The sequence below is a fragment of the Podarcis pityusensis genome (assembly GCF_964106645.2).
Source record: "Podarcis pityusensis genome assembly, chromosome: 17".
Lineage (NCBI taxonomy): Eukaryota > Metazoa > Chordata > Lepidosauria > Squamata > Lacertidae > Podarcis > Podarcis pityusensis.
This window is the reverse complement of record NC_138042.1, coordinates 38,760,821-38,780,539: the sequence shown is the minus strand read 5'-3', so window position 1 is coordinate 38,780,539 and position 19,719 is coordinate 38,760,821. Positions and strand designations below refer to the sequence as shown.

The following is a 19,719-nucleotide window of genomic DNA, read 5'->3' as shown; positions in this document are numbered from 1 at the left end:
TTATTAAAAACCTTTACCCTTTCTTCCCAGTGCGTGTGACTGTTTGCAAGATGGAATCCTTGACAGAACAAGAGTAGCACTAAATCCCCGGGCCCTGAAGTTGTAATCTTGATCAGAATGAAAATGGCCTGTTTTCCTTCTCTCTCAGACTGGCAGCTCTTGTGAGGAATACTTAATATTCTGCCTGGACATGGCTAAACACTGGAGGGTTAAGTTCTTTACAACTATTGCTTTAAAATTGATCTCTTAAAATACATCAAGTGTCCCTCTGTCATATTCAGCATTATACCAGCGAAACATGGAATTAGCTCTGGCAGATTAGGCAGGCAACCAAACATATTCTACTGTGTTAATAATTGCACTTCGCAAGCAAGCCTCAGACAGCATTGCCACTGGATCCTTCCAGGCTAGGTCCAGTGTTCACAGCATGTCCATTGTTTGCCGTAGCACTTAATGACTCCACTGAGAAGTAGGGCTTGTCTCTGTGTATTCATCCTACTTGCCCTAAGCTGCTGTAGGTAACTGAGCTGCAGATTTCAGAGGCTCATTAGATGGCAAAATGTCCATCTGAGACAAAGGTGAGTTCATATCTGGAGCTGAAACCTTTTGTTGAAGCCTTCAGTGTCACAGTTCAGAAAGCCATCTCGTTTTGGGAAGGCAATTCTGCTTTGTTTCATACTTCTTCTACTCCAGTTGGATGTCTTGAGTGAGGCCAAACCTCTTTATTGAGCAAGTGTGTGTTGTTCGATTTCGAAACTAAGTGGTCTGCATAAAATAATATAAAAATATTTGTTTAAAAATAGCAACTTTAGAACAGCAGACAATAAAACAATCAATATACAGTCAAACCTTGGATCCCGAACACCTCCGTTTTGGAATGTTTCTGCTCCTGAACACTGAAAACCCGGTTTTCAAATGTTTTTCGGAAGCCAAATATCTGATGCGGCTTCCGCTTGGTTGCAGGAAGCTCCTGCAACCAATCGGTTGTCGAACATTTTGGAAGCTGAAAGGGCTTCTGGAATGGATTACATTCAACAACCGAGATTTGACTGTATAGATTAAAAAACAAATACAACAAATTACAAGTCACTTTTCTGGAACGTCATTCACCATGGTCTCCACACGTGGAGCAAGGCTGGCTGAATCCAAGGTTTCTGTAGCTGGGGCAATAGCATAGAAGCTGAATACTGCAACCAAGACCCAACCGAGAGAGTGTGGGAGTCTGAATCCAAAGGAGGCCCTGCAGGCATTAGAGGAGATGCTCACAGAAAGGAAGGTTGGTGGGAGGGGAGAGACTCTGCCTTGCCTTGTTGCCAGGCCTTGAGGGCTGGTGTAATGGTAGACCTGGGCCCTGAAATCCTTTCCAAATGTTGTAGGATCTGAGATTTCATCTCCTGTGCCAAAGAGGAGCCAGCTGAGTTAAGGAAGGTACAGATGGTATTGACGCAGTGGCAGTAACCAGAAACAAAATCTTGACTGTCTTGCGGAATGGAAGCAGCAACTGCACCTGGAGAGGAGAGGAGAGGAGAGGAAAGTTAGGAACAGGAGCTTCCCTGGCAGACAATAAGCAGCAGCCTGAGTGCTGGCGCTCAGCATCTTTTTACATGGCCTTGCAGAAAGAAGGGCTCAGGAAAAATACTTCTAACCTTGCTTCTTCAGCCTGCGCAGCTGCTGCACCGTCGTCTCCAGAATCTCAGCCTTCTCCAAACGTGATAAGGCTCTGGCGTTCTGTGGAGGATAAAACACAACAGCCCAAAATACATCATCTTTTTAAAAAGTCCTATCTACCTTGAGCTTTGGGAAGGGTTCAAAAGTGAATTCATTGCACACAGCACTTACTGCACTGCATTGGTTCCCTGTTCTTGACACAGAAATGGATTGGTTAAGCCCTAGCTGTGCATCACAGCTTTGCATTTAAAAAGCAGGGGAAAGATATGTCCAAATTCTGCAACTTTATTATTTGCAACATTTAGTAAGTTTAAGAGAGGAAGCAAGGAGTTACACTGAGTGCTTGGCTCTTGCATAACTGATTATTACTCAGCTATCTTCTTGTCTTCTGAAGATTTCAGAGGTAGCCCACACCCTTTCAAGCACCCACACAGCCCTGCCCTTTCCTGGAGGTTATGGCCTGTGAACTTTCTATGTTTCTAGTTTACACTAGTTTGTCTAACAGTAGTAGTAGTAGTAGTAATAATAATAATAATAATAAATTTCATTTATACCCCGGCCAGAGCTGGGCTCAGGGCAGCTAACACCAATAAAATTTCAGTAAAAACATAACAACACCAATTTAAAATACAGGTTAAAATGCAATTTAAAATGCAGCCTCATTTTAAAAGTCAAAACCATAAGGGGACGGAAACATAAGGGTCAGACTGCGTCCAAACCAAAGGCCAGGAGGAACAGCTGTCTTGCAGGTCCTGCAGAAAGATGTCAAGTCTCGCAGGGCCCTAGTCTCTTGTGGCAGAGCGTTCCACCAAGTCGGGGCCAGTACTGAAAAGGCCCCGGCCCTAGTTGAGACCAACCTAACCACCTTGCAACTTGGGACCTCCAAAATGTTGTCATTTGTGGACCTTAAGGTCCTCTGCGGGGCATACCAGGAGAGGCGGTCCCATAGGTACGAGGGTCCTAGGGCTTTAAAGGTCAAAAGCAGCACCTTAAACCTGACCCTGTACTCCACCAGTACAGGAGATTGATAAGTAATTTTTGCAAGGGATCGCCCAAATTGTATTTAAAATGCTTTTGTTGCCATAGACAATTGCAGCTAAACTTTTGGACTGTGCAGCGGGGAGGGTGTTGCTCTTGCAAATACCAGCACCTCTCAAATCTAAGGAACCGAGTTAAGTTTTGGCCACATGGGAAGGTTGTTTCTGAAAAGACTGAACTCTCCACTTACCTGTTGATCAGGGAGCTGCTGAAGGAGCTTCCGCAGCTGCTCCAGGCTTGCGTTAATGCAGGCCCTGCGGCGTTTTTTGGTCAGTGGCTTGATGGACTGGCAGAAGCGAGTGGGAAGAAAAACGAAACTCATCAGAGAACTGAAAGGCAACAAATCTAGGGCATGCCCTGCGCTATGTGCTGGATTAACAAATTGAGGCAATCCCTTAATTGACATGGAGACCATGAACTCCTGAGCCCACACCTATATCCCCCACACCTGCCCGCCCCTTGTCCCTCAGAAACAGTACTTCTGTCTTGTCAGGATTCAACCCTCACCTAACCCAAAGTTAAATTGTGGAGAATTCCCTCTATCCTAGGCCAAAGTGTGAGGAGAAGTTACTCCTCAGAGTCAGGGCTTTTTTCCCCAGCTGAACTGGCCAGTATTCAGTTCCAGCGCCTCTCAGGTGGGTGCCATTGCCATTATAAGAGAACAAGGGAGGCGTTCATGGTGAGCTCTGGCACCTCTTTTTCTAGAAAAATCATCATCATAAACCTTCATTACGGTCCAGAGACCCAACAAATCGTTACAAAGCAATACACAATTCATACAGCCTGTTGTTGTTTAGTCGTTTAGTCGTGTCCGACTCTTCGTGACCCCCTGGACCAGAGCACGCCAGGCACTCCTGTCTTCCACTGCCTCCCGCAGTTTGATCAGACCCATGTTTGTAGCTTCGAGAACACTGTCCAACCATCTCGTCCTCTGTCGTCCCCTTCTCCTTGTGCCCTCCATCTTTCCCAACATCAGGGTCTTTTCCAGGGAGTCTTCTCTCCTCGTGAGGTGGCCAAAGTATTGGAGCCTCAGCTTCAGGATCTGTCCTTCCAGTGAGCACTCAGGGCTGATTTCCTTAAGAATGGATACGTTTGATCTTCTTGCAGTCCATGGGACTCTCAAGAGTCTCCTCCAGCACCATAATTCAAAAGCATCAATTCTTCGGCAATCAGCCTTCTTTATAGTCCAGCTCTCACTTCCATACATCACTACTGGGAAAACCATGGCTTTAACTATATGGACCTTTGTTGGCAAGGTGATGTCTCCGCTTTTTAAGATGCTGTCTAGGTTTGCCATCGCCTTTCTCCCAAGGAGCAGGCGTCTTTTAATTTCGTGACTGCTGTCACCATCTGCAGTGATCATAGAGCCCAAGAAAGTAAAATCTCTCACTGCCTCCATTTCTTCCCCTTCTATTTGCCAGGAGGTGATGGGCCCAGTGGCCATGATCTTCGTTTTCTTGATGTTGAGCTTCATACAGCTTACCTCCAGGTTAAACAAGCATTTCATTCAGAATATAGGGATCATTCTTGCAACCACCGATAAAAACTTGGCCACTGCTAATGTTCTAGCATTTGTCCGGTCTTCCAATAGGAACCTGACATAGTGAGCCCCTGATTTTCCCGGAAAAGGTACCAGCAAGGGTAATATCAGTTCAGCCCTGGCTTGCTCATATTTTGCACAGTTCAGCAAAATATGCTTTATGGAATCGATGTCTTGAGCACACAAGCAAAGTCTGTCCTGGTAGGGAACTCCTCTCAACCTGCCATCTAGAAAAATAGCACTGCTCACAGGGTGGGGTGGGGTGGGGTGAGCCAGGAGACCCATGCTGTGTTGACCTGCTGGGTAAATGTACCCTGAGCATATGATCTGCCCATTAATTTATTTTTGGTATTAAAAACGAGTTCACAGCCCAAGAAAGATGTAAAGGTATTTCTGTATGCCACAACTGCTGCTCGAATTTTAATAGCCCAAAAGTGGAGAACACAAGAATTACCAACTGTGGAAGAATGGCAGATGAAGATGATGGACTTTATGGAGCTAGCTGAACTCACTGGGAGAATCTGCAACCAGAAAGAAGAGGAATATCAAGAAGATTGGAAGAAATTTAAAGACTATTTGAATAAATGTTGTAATATTGAAGACTAGAAGTTACTTGAAAGTACTAAATAGGCCTAGGTTTAAATTAGAATTTAATTAAATAAATGAGATATAGAATGTTAAGAAAAGTTAAGAAAGTTGATGATAATTGGAATATTGTTTTTTGAATAATGATATTGGAAAACTGCTACATTTAGTTGCAAGGAAATTCAGATGGAAGAGATTAGAGGAAGTCAAGTAATATGTTTATGAGGTTGGAAGTTTAATTAATTAATTAATTTTTATTTATGTGTTTGTGGTTATATTTTTGTTATCATTCGTTTTATTCGTTTTATTTCTTTTTTTATTGGTTTTATAGTATGTGCTTTTTTTGTATGAAACCTAATAATATTATTGGGGAAAAATAAAAAAATAAAAATGAGTTCACAGTCCTTTCACACAACAGTTCAACAACCTAGTTTCCTCTTGCTTTCTTCCTTTGAACAACCTGCATTGCTGAACCACCCAGAAAGGAGATCCTGACCCACCTTGCCTGCCTTGCAAAGCTGAAACAGATTTGTATCCACTCTGTGCCACAGCTGCTTGTCTTTACTGTATAATTTTGAATTTTGGAGCCGGGGAAAACACACACGTGCAAATGCTCTGAACTGATGCCATTACCAGCACATAGACTTAATTGTACAGTGTGTCCTCAGAACACAATTCCAAGCCTGTTTACTCAGAAACAAATCCCCTGAAATTCAATGGATCTGCCCCCCCCCCCACCTCCCATATTGCTTGGAAAGCCTGTTGAATGACTTGGATAAGACCCTTCCTTCCCTGGATCCCAAAATAATCTGCCATCTGTCCCTCACCACTCCAGATTATCCATCAAGCACACCAACAAAGCTAATCATTTCTCAGTAGCAATGTTAAAAGGTTTGGGGAGGAGGAGGGGGGGGGTCTGCAAGACTGATGGCAACATCAGAGAAGCTATTTTCATATCGATCATTAATTTCTGCAAATGTGCTTGCTTGGCATTGGCTTTCCGGGCGGTGTCCAGCCCCACAGTTGGTGCAAGATGGCCATGGTGGCTCACAAGTGAGGAAAAAGGACTCTACAGAAAGAGGCAGTGTGGTGTAGTGGTTAGATCATTGGTCTAAAACCTGTTTAAACAGGACTCTAAGGAAAAAGGATTTGATGAAAGTGGTTCAAAGTTTGAATTAGAGATATTAAGTAATGATTTAAAATTTTTGTCTGAAATGTCTAAATTGCTGCTTGAATGGCATTTGAAGGATGAGGAGGTTAAGTCGGTTATGATTCACTGGGCCAAAGATTTTGGGTATAATATACAGCTCAGCGATTGGGTAAAATTATGGAAAGAAGGTTTAAAATTTACTGCATGCAATGCCCTAAAAGAAAATGTGATGAAAATGATGTATAGATGGTATATTACACCTGTTAAGTTAGCGAAAATGTATAAAGTCAGCAATAAATGTTGGAAATGTAAAGAAAAAGAGGGAACATTTTATCACATGTGGTGGGAATGTAAAAAGGTGAAATGCTTCTGGGAGATGATATATAATGAGATAAAAAAAATGTTGAAATATACATTTATAAAGAAACCAGAAGCATTCTTATTGGGCATTGTTGGGAGTGATATAAATAGAAAGGAATATAAGCTCTTTTTATATGCAATAACAGCAGCAAGAATATTATTGGCCCAAAAATGGAAGCAAGAAGAATTACCGACGATTGAAGAATGGAGGATGAAGTTAATGGACTATGCAGAAGTAGATAAACCAACAGGAAGGATTTGAAACCGGCGGGACCAGAAATTCACGGAAGACTGGAGTAAATTTACGGACTATTTGAAAAGTATTTGTGAAGATCAGACGATGTTTGTAGGTTTGCAAGAAGTTTTGTGAGGAGTATTATTGGAAGTATTGCAAAAATGGAGAAGGGGAAGGATGATTTGTTAAGAGATGTAAAGGCAATATAAAGTTAAGAAATGCATAATAAGTGGTGAAAACGGTGGATCATCAGAGGTGCTGATGGAAGTCTAAAAAGATTGTATAAGTGATAAGTTTTGTGGTACATTTTATAATTTGTATGTTAAAATCAAAAAAATTTTTATTTTATTTTTTAAAAAAGGTCGTTGGTCTAAAACCTGGGAAACAGGGTCTCTAGTCCCCCACTCACGCAGGAAGGATAAAAATGGGGAGAACTACATGCAGCATCTTGGAGAAGAAACGCAACAAAGCACAGGTGCTCAGCGGCAGCTGAGTGAAAAGTCCTAGAAGTTCACCTGCAGTCAATCCGGGGCTCAGGTGCATCCCTGGTTGAATGCTACCTCTTTGGCGCACGATTCAGGGCAAAACGGGACTTTGCTCTGTTAGATGCTGCGAATGCGATCAACCGGCAGAAGGAGATGAGGCATCTCTGTTTCCTTACCTTTCGGTAGAGGCTGTTGGGATGCTTCGATTTCCTTGCAGACCCTCCGCTTTTGCCCAGACCCTTTGACTCTGCCTGGCCCGCTGCCAGCTCCATGGCCCTGTCTTCTGGAGACTGCGCGAAGCAAGAGCAAGGTTGGCTTTTTCGTTTTGTTTTTAATTGGCTCGATGCGCCGTTTTCATTCCTCTTAAGTAAAAGGGATTCACGCCTCCTCCTTCCAAGGTGTCAGCAGCTCCTTCTCTGGTCGGTGGAAACGCCGCCTTCCTTAGCAGATGCTCCAGCCCCTCCCTCTCTTCTACACACACACAAACACACACCTCAAAACCCCACAAAAGGACTGCAAAACTTTGGCACCGGTTTGGAGTGAATCAGACAGTGTTGGATTTCTGGGTGTTAACTATGAACCCCAGTTTGATGTATCAATTCTCAGTTTGGGGAGCAAAACAAGGAGTTCATGCTACAAAACTTTGCCACTGGTTTGGAAGGGTCAACAATTCCGGGGTTTGTAGTTAATGCAGCTGTTTTGCTTCTATCCAGCTGAAGATGCTGGTACAACCTCCCCCCACCTGGTGCTCCCAGGTGTTTTGCACTATTCCCATCTGCCCCAGCCAGCACCTGTGCTCTTAAAAGTGCTTGAGTGTGGAAGGCATCGCCAGGGCCGTATTTAGGTTTGACGAGGCCCTATGCTACTGAAGGTAATGGGGCCCTTTATATGTCCAGCTGTCCTTTGTCAACAACAAATTGTTGCTTTTTTTGTGTGCTGAATATATGCTATATGGTAATTTATGGACCTAATAGGTATCTAAAGCCATTTGCACATAACAAAATATGTATTTTATCAAAGCAATTGTTGAACTGAAATACAATTAAGAAGAAGTATAGAAGGGACGTGGGTGGCACTGTGGGTTAAACCACAGAGCCTAGGACTTGCTGTTCAGAAGGTCGGCGGTTCGAATCCCTGTGACGGGGTGAGCTCCCGTTGCTCGGTCCCAGCTCCTGCCAACCTAGCAGTTCGAAAGCACATCCAAGTGCAAGTAGATAAATAGGTACCGCTCTGGCGGGAAGGTAAACAGCATTTCTGTGGGCTGCTCTGGTTCACCAGAAGCGGCTTAGTCATGCTGGCCACATGACCCGGAAGCTGAATGCCGGCTCCCTTGGCCAATAAAGCGAGATGAGCGCCGCAACCCCAGAGTCGGCCACGACTGGACCTAACGGTCAGGGGTCCCTTTACCTTTACCTTATATTTTTGGGGGGGGGCCAAGAGAGTGGGGCCCGAAGCTATAGCTTGTTTAGCCACATCCAGTTGGGGAAACGTGCTCTGGGCAGAAGAAAATAAGAGCCAGAAGGGTTTGGGGGGCATGATTGGTGATGGGTGGCTGTTATGTGTGTGTCTCTCTTCAACAGTGGTACTTCTGTCTCATGAAAATTGTGGGTAGCCCTGTTGACCTATAAGAAATGGCTGCAACAGTCATAAAGTGTGTGTGTGTGTGTTGTACTGTTAATAAGAATTAAAAAGAAACAAAGCTTACAACAGAATTTTTATTAGGGACCAAGTTAATGTGCAAAGTAGTCCCAGAGCTATTGAACAGGATTACACTCCGACTTCTCACAAAATGTGTGTTTTTCTGTGAAGCTTGCGGTACAACTCCTTAGGCCTCGTCCCTGTCTTGAAATGATGCTTAAGCATGTAGTATTTTACATGCAAATCTCTTGGCTGGTTTTAAAAGCGTAATTAGCGCTTTACGTGCTTTGTGGTGTTTGCATCCTTACAGCTGCTCTGTAAGGTGGGTCAATATTATTTCCCAGGCTGCAGCTGGTTTGCTTAAGGGCAACCTAGTGAGCCCTAGGGACACGGGTGGCGCTGTGGGTTAAACCACAGAGCCTAGGACTTGCAGATCAGAAAGTCGGCAGTTCGAATCCTGCGACGGGGTGAGCTCCTGTTGCTCGGTCCCTGCTCCTGCCAACCTAGCAGTTCAAAAGCACATCAAAGTGCAAGTAGATAAATAGGTACCACTCCAGCGGGAAGGTAAACGGTGTTTCTGTGCACTGCTCTGGTTCGCCAGAACCGGCTTAGTCATGCTGGCCACATGACCTGGAAGCTGTACGCTGGCTCCCTTGGCCAGTAAAGCGAGATGAGCGCCGCAACCCCAGAGTCAGCCACGACTGGCCCTAATAGTCAGGGGTCCCTTTACCTTTACCTTAGTGAGCTCAGGGCAGATGTGAGATTTGAAGCCAGGATTTGCTGATTGGTAGCTGGGTCACTTTTCACACTGAAACAAGTGATTGTTACATTTAAGGAACATTCTTAAAAAACACATTTGGATACATTCAGAAAAGTATAGCATAGTACAGTATATTGAGGAAAAATACATTTCAGTAAGGATACATTCATGGAAAATTACATTTCAGTAAGGATACATTCAGATACATTCTTTAAGTCAATGAAAAAGACACAGCAAGGATACATTCAGATCAAAATGATATGTGAGATTGCAAAAATGATACATTCTCAATTGATGCATTCTCCAGGGCACAGTTTTTTAAGGCAGAATTCTATACTTTTGATATTGGTAGGGTCATTTTCCTTTATTTCCCTCTCTGACCCTGAACCTCTTACGACAACACCAACCACAGCAGCTCCTGTACACGTGATGAATTTCTCTTACTATCCTCTCCCCATCTTCTTTCCCTTTGGTACCCTGGTGCTGAATTTTAGATTATAAAATCTCTAGGATAAGGATCCATATGAGAAGACATCTTATTGGCACCTATTAAAATGTTAAGTACATAATGCAATCCTTTGTGGTGTGGATAATAAGGCCTGCTTTCAATGTGCCTTATTAAATGCTAGACTTCAGCTTGCTGGGGAATGTCTGACAAGAGAAAAGGTCCTGGTCTTCTGTCGCTCCTATGGAGCCGCATGTTGTTGACCCTGTTCTCGCAGTCTACCACTGTCATGCGCACGCAGGCTCTGAATGCTGCTGAGGGGGTTGTGGTGAAAGACAACCAGAGACCTGTGAAATGTTAAACAGGAGCAGGCTGCCAACTCTTGCGCATAAAAGCTTCTGAGCAAGTAGGGCAGACAATCTGAGCAGCAAGAAGGTGGCATTTCATCCTCTGAGCCCTTAAAGGTCCAAAACTTTCCTCAGTTCTGAACGTATTGTACTGCTGGTTCTGAGCTCAGAAATGATTATGTGTGTGTGGCACTCTCTCTGAACTTCTTCTCTGAACAATTTTGGATTGGTTCACTAGCCTATTTTGTGGTCAGCCCAGCAGCCATTGCTATTTTAAGTGGTTTGCTGAGGTGGATGTTGTGGTACAGACAGCCACCCAACAATTTTTAAGTATCTAAAAGTGAATTAACCTATAGTGCTTCCACCTATGAGTCCCATACCCTCCAACATTTCTCCAATGAAAATAGGAATGTCCAGGGCGATCTGGCTGTGACATCTGTCACCCCATTGATCGCCAGGGTGGATTCAGCTGATCTGGCTGGCTAGGCGGGTGTCCCCTTCCTCCCTCACCGCTCCATGTGCGTCCCTCCCAAAGTTGTGCGCTCGGTGGAAGAGGACGACCATCCCAGATAGAAGGAGTGTACCGTTCTTCTGTCAAGGGTATACAATAGCTGTGCTCCCCTGCTAGAACCTCCAAACAAGCTCAAGAAAATAGGGATGTCCTATTCAATAATAATAATAATAATAATTATTATTATTATTATTATTATTATTATACTTAAATCCCGCCCATCTGACTGGGTTACCTCAGCCACTCTGGGTGGCTTTCAACATATGTAAAAATACAATAAAACATTAAAAGCTTCAGACCCAGTGGGAAGTGTAGTTCCAAACAGTTGCAAAGCCCCGGGTTGACATAGGCTGGCATATGCCACTGAAATGGCTTCCTTTCTATCTTCCCCTAACTGCCTTTTGAGATATATGTGTTCCTGGCTGTATTTTCAGCTGCAGCTGTTCTATGACATGTAAGATGAGATTATTGTTGAGATTAAACTTTCTATTAAAAATTCTTAAGGTGGTTTTGGAAGCTGGTGGAGGACCAGCTATCTCAGGATAACTGAACGTGGCACATCGGAGGCATGAAAGAACCTTCAGCAATGTGCGATGGCAGAGGGAGTGACCCTTCATGTGAGAGCAGGGATGGGTGAACCATTATGCCAGTGTGGTGTAATGGTTAGAGGGGGGGTTCCCAACCTTTTTTTGGCCATGCCCCACCTAAGCATCTCTAAAATCCTGGTGCCCTCCCCCCCCATGGCATATAATTCTTATTATTCAAAAAGTGAATTCCTTTTCATGTGGAGGAAGCCTAAAAGCCCATTCACTGTTAATAACTCATTCTTGAATTGCCCCCCTTAAAAATCAAATTGCCCCCCTGTGGGGCATGTTGGGAACCACGGGGTTAGAGTATGCAACTATTTCCCCATCAGACAGCCAATAAACAGTTTTTAAATTGTTGTTGTTGTTTAGTCATTTAGTCGTGTCCGACTCTTCGTGACCTCTGGACCAGAGCACGCCAGGCACTCCTGTCTTCCACTGCCTCCCACAGTTTGGTCAGACTCATGTTTGTAGCTTCGAGAACACTGTCCAACCATCTTGTCCTCTGTCGTCCCCTTCTCCTTGTGCCCTCCATCTTTCCCAAAATCAGGGTCTTTTCCAGGGAGTCTTCTCTTCTCATGAGGGGCCAAAGTATTGGAGCCTCAGCTCCAGGATCTGTCCTTCCAGTGAGCACTCAGGGATGATTTCCTTAAGAATGGATACGTTTGATCTTCTTGCAGCCCATGGGACTCTCAAGAGTCTCCTCCAGCACCATAATTCAAAAGCATCAATTCTTCGGCGATCAGCCTTCTTGATGGTCCAGCTTTCACTTCCATCATTCTCGAATTGCCCCCCTTAAAAATCAAATTGCCCCCCTGTGGGGCGTGTGCCCCACGTTGGGAACCACGGGGTTAGAGTATGGAACTATTTCCCCATCAGACAGCCAATAAACAGTTTTTAAATAACTAAAAGCAAATCACATGGGAGAGCAGGGTTTGAATTTCCACTGGGCCATGAAGTTCACTTGGGCCAGCTACCCTCTCTTAGCCTAACCTACCTCGCAGATTTGTTGTGAGGATGGAATGGGGAGGAGGAGAACCACCCTGAGATCCTTGGAAGAAAAAAGTCACTTAAAAAATGAAATGAAATGAATGAACTTGACTGCCCATGTTTCCATGTGTAAAACGCTGGAGGGTTTACATGCCTCTGCTGATGACCAGCAAGGCCAATGAGCCTTACACTGATCCCACAACAGTTTCCACCTTCTAGATGGAACAACCATGTATGGGGAGGGCAGAGTAAGGGTGAGAAGGGACCAGGGGCATCGCAGTCATTGTCTGCTTAGGGGCTTCAGCAGTGCATGTTCATGGCAGAAAATAGTATCCACATTCACACCATACATTTAAAGCACTATGAGACCATTTTAAACAGTCATGGTTTCCCATAGAGAATCCTGGGAGCCCCAGTTTGTTCGGAGTGCTGAGAGTTGGGAGGAGATTGGAAGAAATTTAAAGACTATCTACAGAAATACTGTAAAATTAATGAATGTTAGAATGATGTTGGAATGAAGCTAAGGGGTTTTTAGTAGCAATGCTACAAGGAGTATGTAAAAATGGACTGCTAACAGATGAGAATATACAGTTATTATATATTAAGATAAAGATCTAAGATAAAAACAAAGAGGGAAAGGATTTGCTGAATTTAACTTACTGAACTGGAATACAAAAAAGGGGAGGTGTGAGGAGGTCAGGGAAACAAGTGAATGAAAGACAAAATATGGAAAGATTGATTTGTTTTTAATTGTTTTTACTTTTTTGCATTTTGTATTCTCTTCTTTCTTTTTTATTCTTTTTCTTTTTTTATTGTTCTTATTATTATTATTGTAACTTTTTTATTTTTGAAACTTTAATAAATATCTTATAAAAAAAAGAGAGAGTTGGGAGGAGACCCTCCCCCCCATTCCTCTCCCCCAGCTACAGTTCCTAGAGCGGTTTAACAAACAATCCTCCCTCCTGGTGAACCCCTAACTACAACTCCCAGCATTCTTGGGGGGTGGGGGGGGGGAGTCATGACTGCTCAAAGTGGAATTATATGGACTGGATGTGGCCAAAATGTTGCTTGACCTCACCCAGCCGGGAGATGTCAGCCTAGGAGGAACATTCTGAGCCTCCTGCTTGAATGTGCATAGGTCCTCCTTGCCTTTTCCTGCAGAAACCTGAACGTTTGCTGCAAGACATAAATCACTTCTGTGGTTTGAGAAGCCTAAAATATGCCATAAAATTCACTTTTGAGAAGCCTAATCAAGGCGTTGACAGACATCAGTCAAAGTTACTCCAATTCTATCTCTGTAATTGTCTCCTTGTTCTTCTTCTTTCAGCATCTTAAGGAGGTCATTTTAAGGGGGAAATGCCATTTTTTCAAACTTATGGGCTGGTTCTCCCTCCCCCTCCCTTCACACCTTAATTCACCTCCTGCAGCTGCTTTTCCCATCCCCTGCAGAGACAGACTGGAATTTCACAGTGCTTGCATAATGGTTCCCAATGTTCTTTTTTGGAGGAAGTGGGTCTCTCTTATTGCAGCAGGAACCAGGAGGCATGTGGTGATGATGCAGAGCTCCCCCCCCTCCAAAAAAGACCTTCACAAGGGAGGGAGGAAGAGGAAAGTTTCACCCCACAGTGCTACCTGAGTGATTTCACCTGAGTGTTTACCTTTACCTTTTACCTTTCAAGAGAATTTGTCCCACATTCGAACAAGTTTTTGCAGGTTCAAAGCTCTCCACATGCAAACTCTCAACAAACCTTACAAAGAGCCTTGTAAGGGGGGGCCAATATTCTTATCCTCATGTTGCATATTGGGGGGGGGGGGTTAATACCTAAGACCGCCTAGTAAAGCTAGAATTGAGCCTCAGAGTATGAAGCCCACACACTTCTGCCAGCCATCAATAATATTAGGAAGCACACCCACTCCCAAAACCTTATGGGAATTATTATGTGAGTTAATTCAGGTAATTTTACATGGTTTTCTTCATTCTCCAGAGGCTCTGTCAAAATAAGGGGAGAAGGCCAGAGCCCCAATTCAGAGCACATGTTCCATGAACAAATGTCTCTGCCTTTCCAAGTAGCACCAGGAACAACAACTGTTTGTGTAAATACTAAACTACAGTGACCAATGGCCTGGCTTCGTACAAGGCTGTTTCCTTGGTTCCTCATCCCCTTGCCAGATGTCTTCCAGAGCATCAGGGCTCCTTGGGGAGGGGAAGGGGAAACTGCAATCATGTAGGCCAATTCACACAACTGAAGACACACAATGTGACTATGGCTTGAGTAGTTCCATGCAGTTATGAGCCGGTGATTCAACTTGCTGCTCAGCTCTGATCCAAACAGGAAAAACCTGTGACCAAAAAAATGGTGGCATAAAAGAAAGTGAAGATAGGACGTTTAGGGGATGGTGGATTTGGAGTGCAGAAATTTAGAAAGCAACTGAGGGCAATGCCTGCTGGAATGTCCAAAGCCACAGGGCCGGGGTGGGGGGAGGCTGAGCAAGATGTCTAAAAGCCAAAGGTGGTGTTGGTGCTGTGCCCTGTGATTGGCTCCTTTCCTCCATCCCCATAGCTAATAAATAGGAACAAATACTCCTCTGTGGAGTTTGCAACCTAAATCATGCAAAAATAGTCAGCCTTGTTGTTCTCTTTCTTTCCCTTTCCCAATTTGCAAAGCATGACGCCTGTGCTCAGGAGAGCTTTTGCTACACATGAATCACAGCTGGGTTCGGATTTGCTGGTTGTTCTTCGTACAATTTGCATGGGAATATCTCCCAACTGGGGACTTTCAGAATGATGTTAATGAATAATTATGCATTTCTCCTGAGAGGAGTTGTTGTTGTTCTAATTGAGGTGGTCTAGAAAGGTATTAGTAAACTCCAACATAGCATAACTCCAACAAAACTCGGAGGCCTGGATGGTGGAGTAGGGCTGCCATATTTCAAACAGTGAAAATTCGGGCAGAAAGGTTGTTGATCAACACTGCCAACATGGGCTGCCATATGTCCTGATTTTCCCGGACATTTGGGCGATTTCCACCCAGACACTGCTGGCGAATACAGTATTCTGGATATGTCCAGGAAATTCCGGACGTATGGCAACCCTACAGTGGAGGGGTGTATGGGGTGTTAGGGGAGAGGTAGTATCTCTTGTGGGGGACACATCGTGCTCCTTTTGGGGTAGTTTGCCCACCTTTGGTCCCCACCCTGCACTCAGCTCTCACCTGTGGCTCCTAGAAGCCATCAGCATGCAACAGCAGCCACACCCCGGGAAATGGCTTTGACTGGCTGGTTAAACCAGGTGAGGGTAGCTGATGGATCTCAAACCCTCAGTGAGTTAGGGACCTCCCCTGCATGTGAAGACAGGCTCTAGTGGATTGAGCAGATGAGACCAACGGTCAAGAAGGCAGTTTCTGTTAGGATATTCCGTTCCACCTTACAAGGAGCAGGCATGATTGTTGTGTGTCACATGCCTGTTTACAGTCCAGCACGGCTTGCTGGGAACTTCCGTTTTGTGTATAGCTTTTGCTTATGCTGCTTGCTTGGACATGAAAGGGAGAATTCATGTTTTTCCTTTGTCCTGAATAAATTGCTTGTAAATATGCTTTACATATGCCTCTATCTGCCCTTCTTTGCAAAGAGTTATTTACTCTGCTGATTAGAGCATGCTCCAGCTTCTGAAGAGCTCTGAAGCTGTGGGTCACTGTTTCATGCTGTGACAAAGACCGGAGATCACCTGGGTACTGGCCGGTGGGCTGGAGCCAGCTGGGGGCCTGCAAATTGCCCCCGTTTCCTTGGACGCATCTCAACAGTTTCTACACATGTTGTAGAAGTGAGGGGCAGATGGGGCTCATCAACCTGGGAAGGTAGCCCATTTAGAATAATGAAAACTCTGATCCTAAACCTCCACTACCTTGTGGGATATCTTCTGGAAAAGACTAAGCAGTAAACCCTACACAAATCTGGAGTGGAGTTCCTAAGATGGATGGATGACTCCTTGTACGCCTCCTTCCGGCAACTCCTGCAGCCAAGTTGGTGCCAAGCGTATTGCTCTGCTTTCCTTTGGACCCCATCAGTGAGTCCGAGAAGGGGGTCTTGTCATCTGGGCAGCCCAGGAACTCCATCCACACTGCCTAGGCTTGCACCCCGGAGAGGTCACTTCGGTGCCTGATCACCTCATCTGTCTCCTGAGAAATCTCTATGTGGGACAAGAAGCTACCGTTAGAACTGGATATGGAACAACGGATTGGTTCAAAATTGGGAAAGGAGTACGACAAGGCTGTATATTGTCTCCCTGCTTATTTAACTTATATGCAGAATTCATCATGCGAAAGGCTGGGCTGGATGAATCCCAAGCCGGAATTAAGATTGCCAGAAGAAATATCAACAACCTCAGATATGCAGATGACACAACCTTGATGGCGGAAAGTGAGGAGGAATTAAAGTACCTTTTAATGAGGGTGAAAGAGGAGAGTGCAAAATATGGTCTGAAGCTCAACATCAAAAAAACAAAGATCATGGCCACTGGGCCCATCACCTCCTGGCAAATAGAAGGGGAAGAAATGGAGGCAGTGAGAGATTTTACTTTTTTGGGCTCCATGATCACTGCAGATGGTGACAGCAGCCACGAAATTAAAAGACGCCTGCTTCTTGGGAGAAAAGCAATGACAAACCTAGACAGCATCTTAAAAAGCAGAGACATCACCTTGCCAACAAAGGTCCATATAGTTAAAGCTATGGTTTTCCCAGTAGTGATGTATGGAAGTGAGAGCTGGACCATCAAGAAGGCTGATCGCCGAAGAATTGATGCTTTTGAATTATGGTGCTGGAGGAGACTCTGGAGAGTCCCATGGACTGCAAGAAGATCAAACCTCTCCATTCTGAAGGAAATCAGCCCTGAGTGCCCACTGGAAGGACAGATTGTGAAGCTGAGGCTCCAAGACTTTGGCCACCTCATGAGAAGAGAAGACTCCCTGGAAAAGACCCTGATGTTGGGAAAGATGGAGGGCACAAGGAGAAGGGGATGACAGAGGATGAGATGGTTGGACAGTGTTCTCAAAGCTACAAACATGAGTCTGACCAAACTGTGGGAGGCAGTGGAAGACAGGAGTGCCTGGCATGCTCTGGTCCAGGGGGTCACGAAGAGTCGGACACGACTAAACGACTAAACAACAACAACAACGCAGCAGTTTGACTTCATCCCCGGAGGCACACTCCATCGTCTCTTGAGACAGATGCGAACAACAACAGGACATTGGGACAAGGAGGTGCAGGTAAAATTCATGGGTGGTAATCAAGTCATATAGTTGCAAGCTAAAATCAGGGCAGGATGAGGAAAGGAAAGCTGCAGTGAAAGTATCCCAAGAGTGCACACAACACCTTTGGCAGCAGGCAGAAAAAGGAGCCAGAATTAAAGGAAATGTAACATTAACATCAGCCACTACAGTAATAATGTTCAGCACTTATCGTGCTCTTTCCATCTTCCAAGTGATTTACAAATGTTAACTAATTAATTAATCTCCCTGTCCTCCCTGTCTATAAAATGCAAAATCATGGGTAGGCTGAGAAGGAAGATAAGATCCCTGGAGTTTGGGTAAAAGGCAGAGAATGAAAGAGAGAGAGAGAGAGAGAGAGAGAGAGAGAGAGAGAGAGAGAGAGGGAGACAGCATGCAAGGAACCAAGGAACCAAATGCCTGGTAATTGCAATCTTGCAGTAAAACCGAGATGACGTATTTGCTTCTGGCTGGGCCCCCTCTGCCATGTTCAGTTGCAAGTCCCAGAAAAGGAACTTGTATGTGCATGCGCACAGACATGCGTTAACAGTTCTGGGCCTTCTTCACATGTTAGCCCTCTTCTTCCCCAGTTAAATCTCTGTTGTATGAGGTGGCAAATCTTAATCCTAAAGTAAGGTTGCCATATTTCAAAAAGTGAAAATAATTTGTTATTTTTACCCCACTTGTCTGGTTGTGTTTCCCCAGCCACTCTGGGCAGCTCCCAACAGAATATTAAAAATACAATAAAACATCAAACATTAAAAACTTCCCTAAACTGGGCTGCCTTCAGAGGTCTTCTAAAAGTCGGATCGCTGTTTATTTCCTTGACATCTGATGGGAGGGCATTCCACAGGGCGGGCACCACTACCGAGAAGGCCCTCTGCCTGGTTCCCTGTAACTTTACATCTCGCAGTGAGGCAACTGCCAGAAGGCCCTCAGAGCTGGACCTCAGTGTCCGGGCTGAAGGATGGGGGTGGAGACACTCCTTAACTAGAGCATGGGCAACTAGGAGACCTTCCAAGTCTCTTTTTCCTCTCCAAGAGTTTGTGAAAGGTAATGTCTGGGTTAAACATGACACCCGAGTAATGGCTTATTTCCATGTCTGATACCTTCAGATCTTTCCCTCCCCACATTTGTTGGGGTTCTTAGATCAAAAGGTTTAGAGTGGGTATGAAGTGACTTCAATCCTTTCCCTTTGTGAATCTGAATAAGGCCACCCGGGTCTCCATCCTGCAGGCTCTCTGCATTCCTTAGCCGCAGGGATCACCCTTCCTCCCAATTTTCATGCTGGCTTTGCTTTTCAAAGGCAGGGAGTTGGCACAGACTTTTGGCAGGTGCTCAGGGATTATGTGAGATTAGGTTGCCATTAGCACCTATTTCATGTGTCCCTTTTTGCCTCCTCCCCTCTCCCCTTTGCCCACCATCCTGAGGGGAGGGGCTGGAGAGTTATGCACAGATCCATAGTCCTCTTGAAAAGGGGGGGGGGATGTATTTGAATGAGGATTGTGGATGTAGAAAAGCTACAAAAACTGCATGGCTTCAATAACTCCTGTTCTTAGGTCTTGCTCTTTTTATTGCAGTACACGTAAGATTTTTATTGAACCCTTTTTGCAGAAATTCCCAGGATGACTGGATAGATTTAATGCTTTTTTCCACTCCTTTCAGATCAGAACACACCCATCTCTTCCAGGGTGGCTAAATATTGTGCTGCAGTATGCAGGGATTAATTTTCACAAACATATAATTTTGCTTTTCATGCCTGGCGTTTTATAGTATGATCCAGCTATTAGTAATTTTATTGCTGTGGGTTTCTATTTTGTTTTGTCAGGTGTTATTTTATATATCTGCAACAAAGTTTCTTTTTGGTCACTGATTGTAACAAAGAGATCGACTGATTGAAAAGCCCTAAATTTCCCCTGCTTCACAACTGCAATACAGATGTTCAAGGGTTGCTTGCTGCAGCTAAAAAAAAAGTATACCGGGGGCGGGAGGCCTGTGGTCTAAAGCCCTGAACCTCTTGGGCTTGCTGATTGGAAGGTCGGCAGTTCGAATCCCCGCAACAGGGTAAGCTCCCGTTGCTCTGTCCCAGCTCCTGCCAACCTAGCAGTTCGGAAGCACGCCG

At 44.7% G+C, this 19,719-nt stretch overlaps 1 protein-coding gene and 1 long non-coding RNA gene across 2 annotated transcripts in view; one reads left to right on the top strand and one right to left on the bottom strand.

The window, feature by feature from the left end:
• The window catches only part of LOC308466476, a 137,904-nt gene that overhangs the window by 44,401 nt on the left and 73,784 nt on the right, over positions 1–19,719 (top strand). The gene's annotated exons all lie outside the window — the stretch shown is intronic.
• LOC308466459 (transcription factor HES-2-like) lies at positions 3–7,429 on the bottom strand. The gene is made up of 4 exons (XM_080987260.1): positions 7,238–7,429; positions 2,897–2,992; positions 1,647–1,728; positions 3–1,507 (listed from the first exon to the last, which is right to left on the bottom strand). The coding sequence occupies exons 1-4, from the start codon at positions 7,331–7,333 to the stop codon at positions 1,263–1,265; spliced, it is 519 nt and encodes a 172-aa protein (XP_080843386.1). The 5' UTR covers positions 7,334–7,429; the 3' UTR covers positions 3–1,262.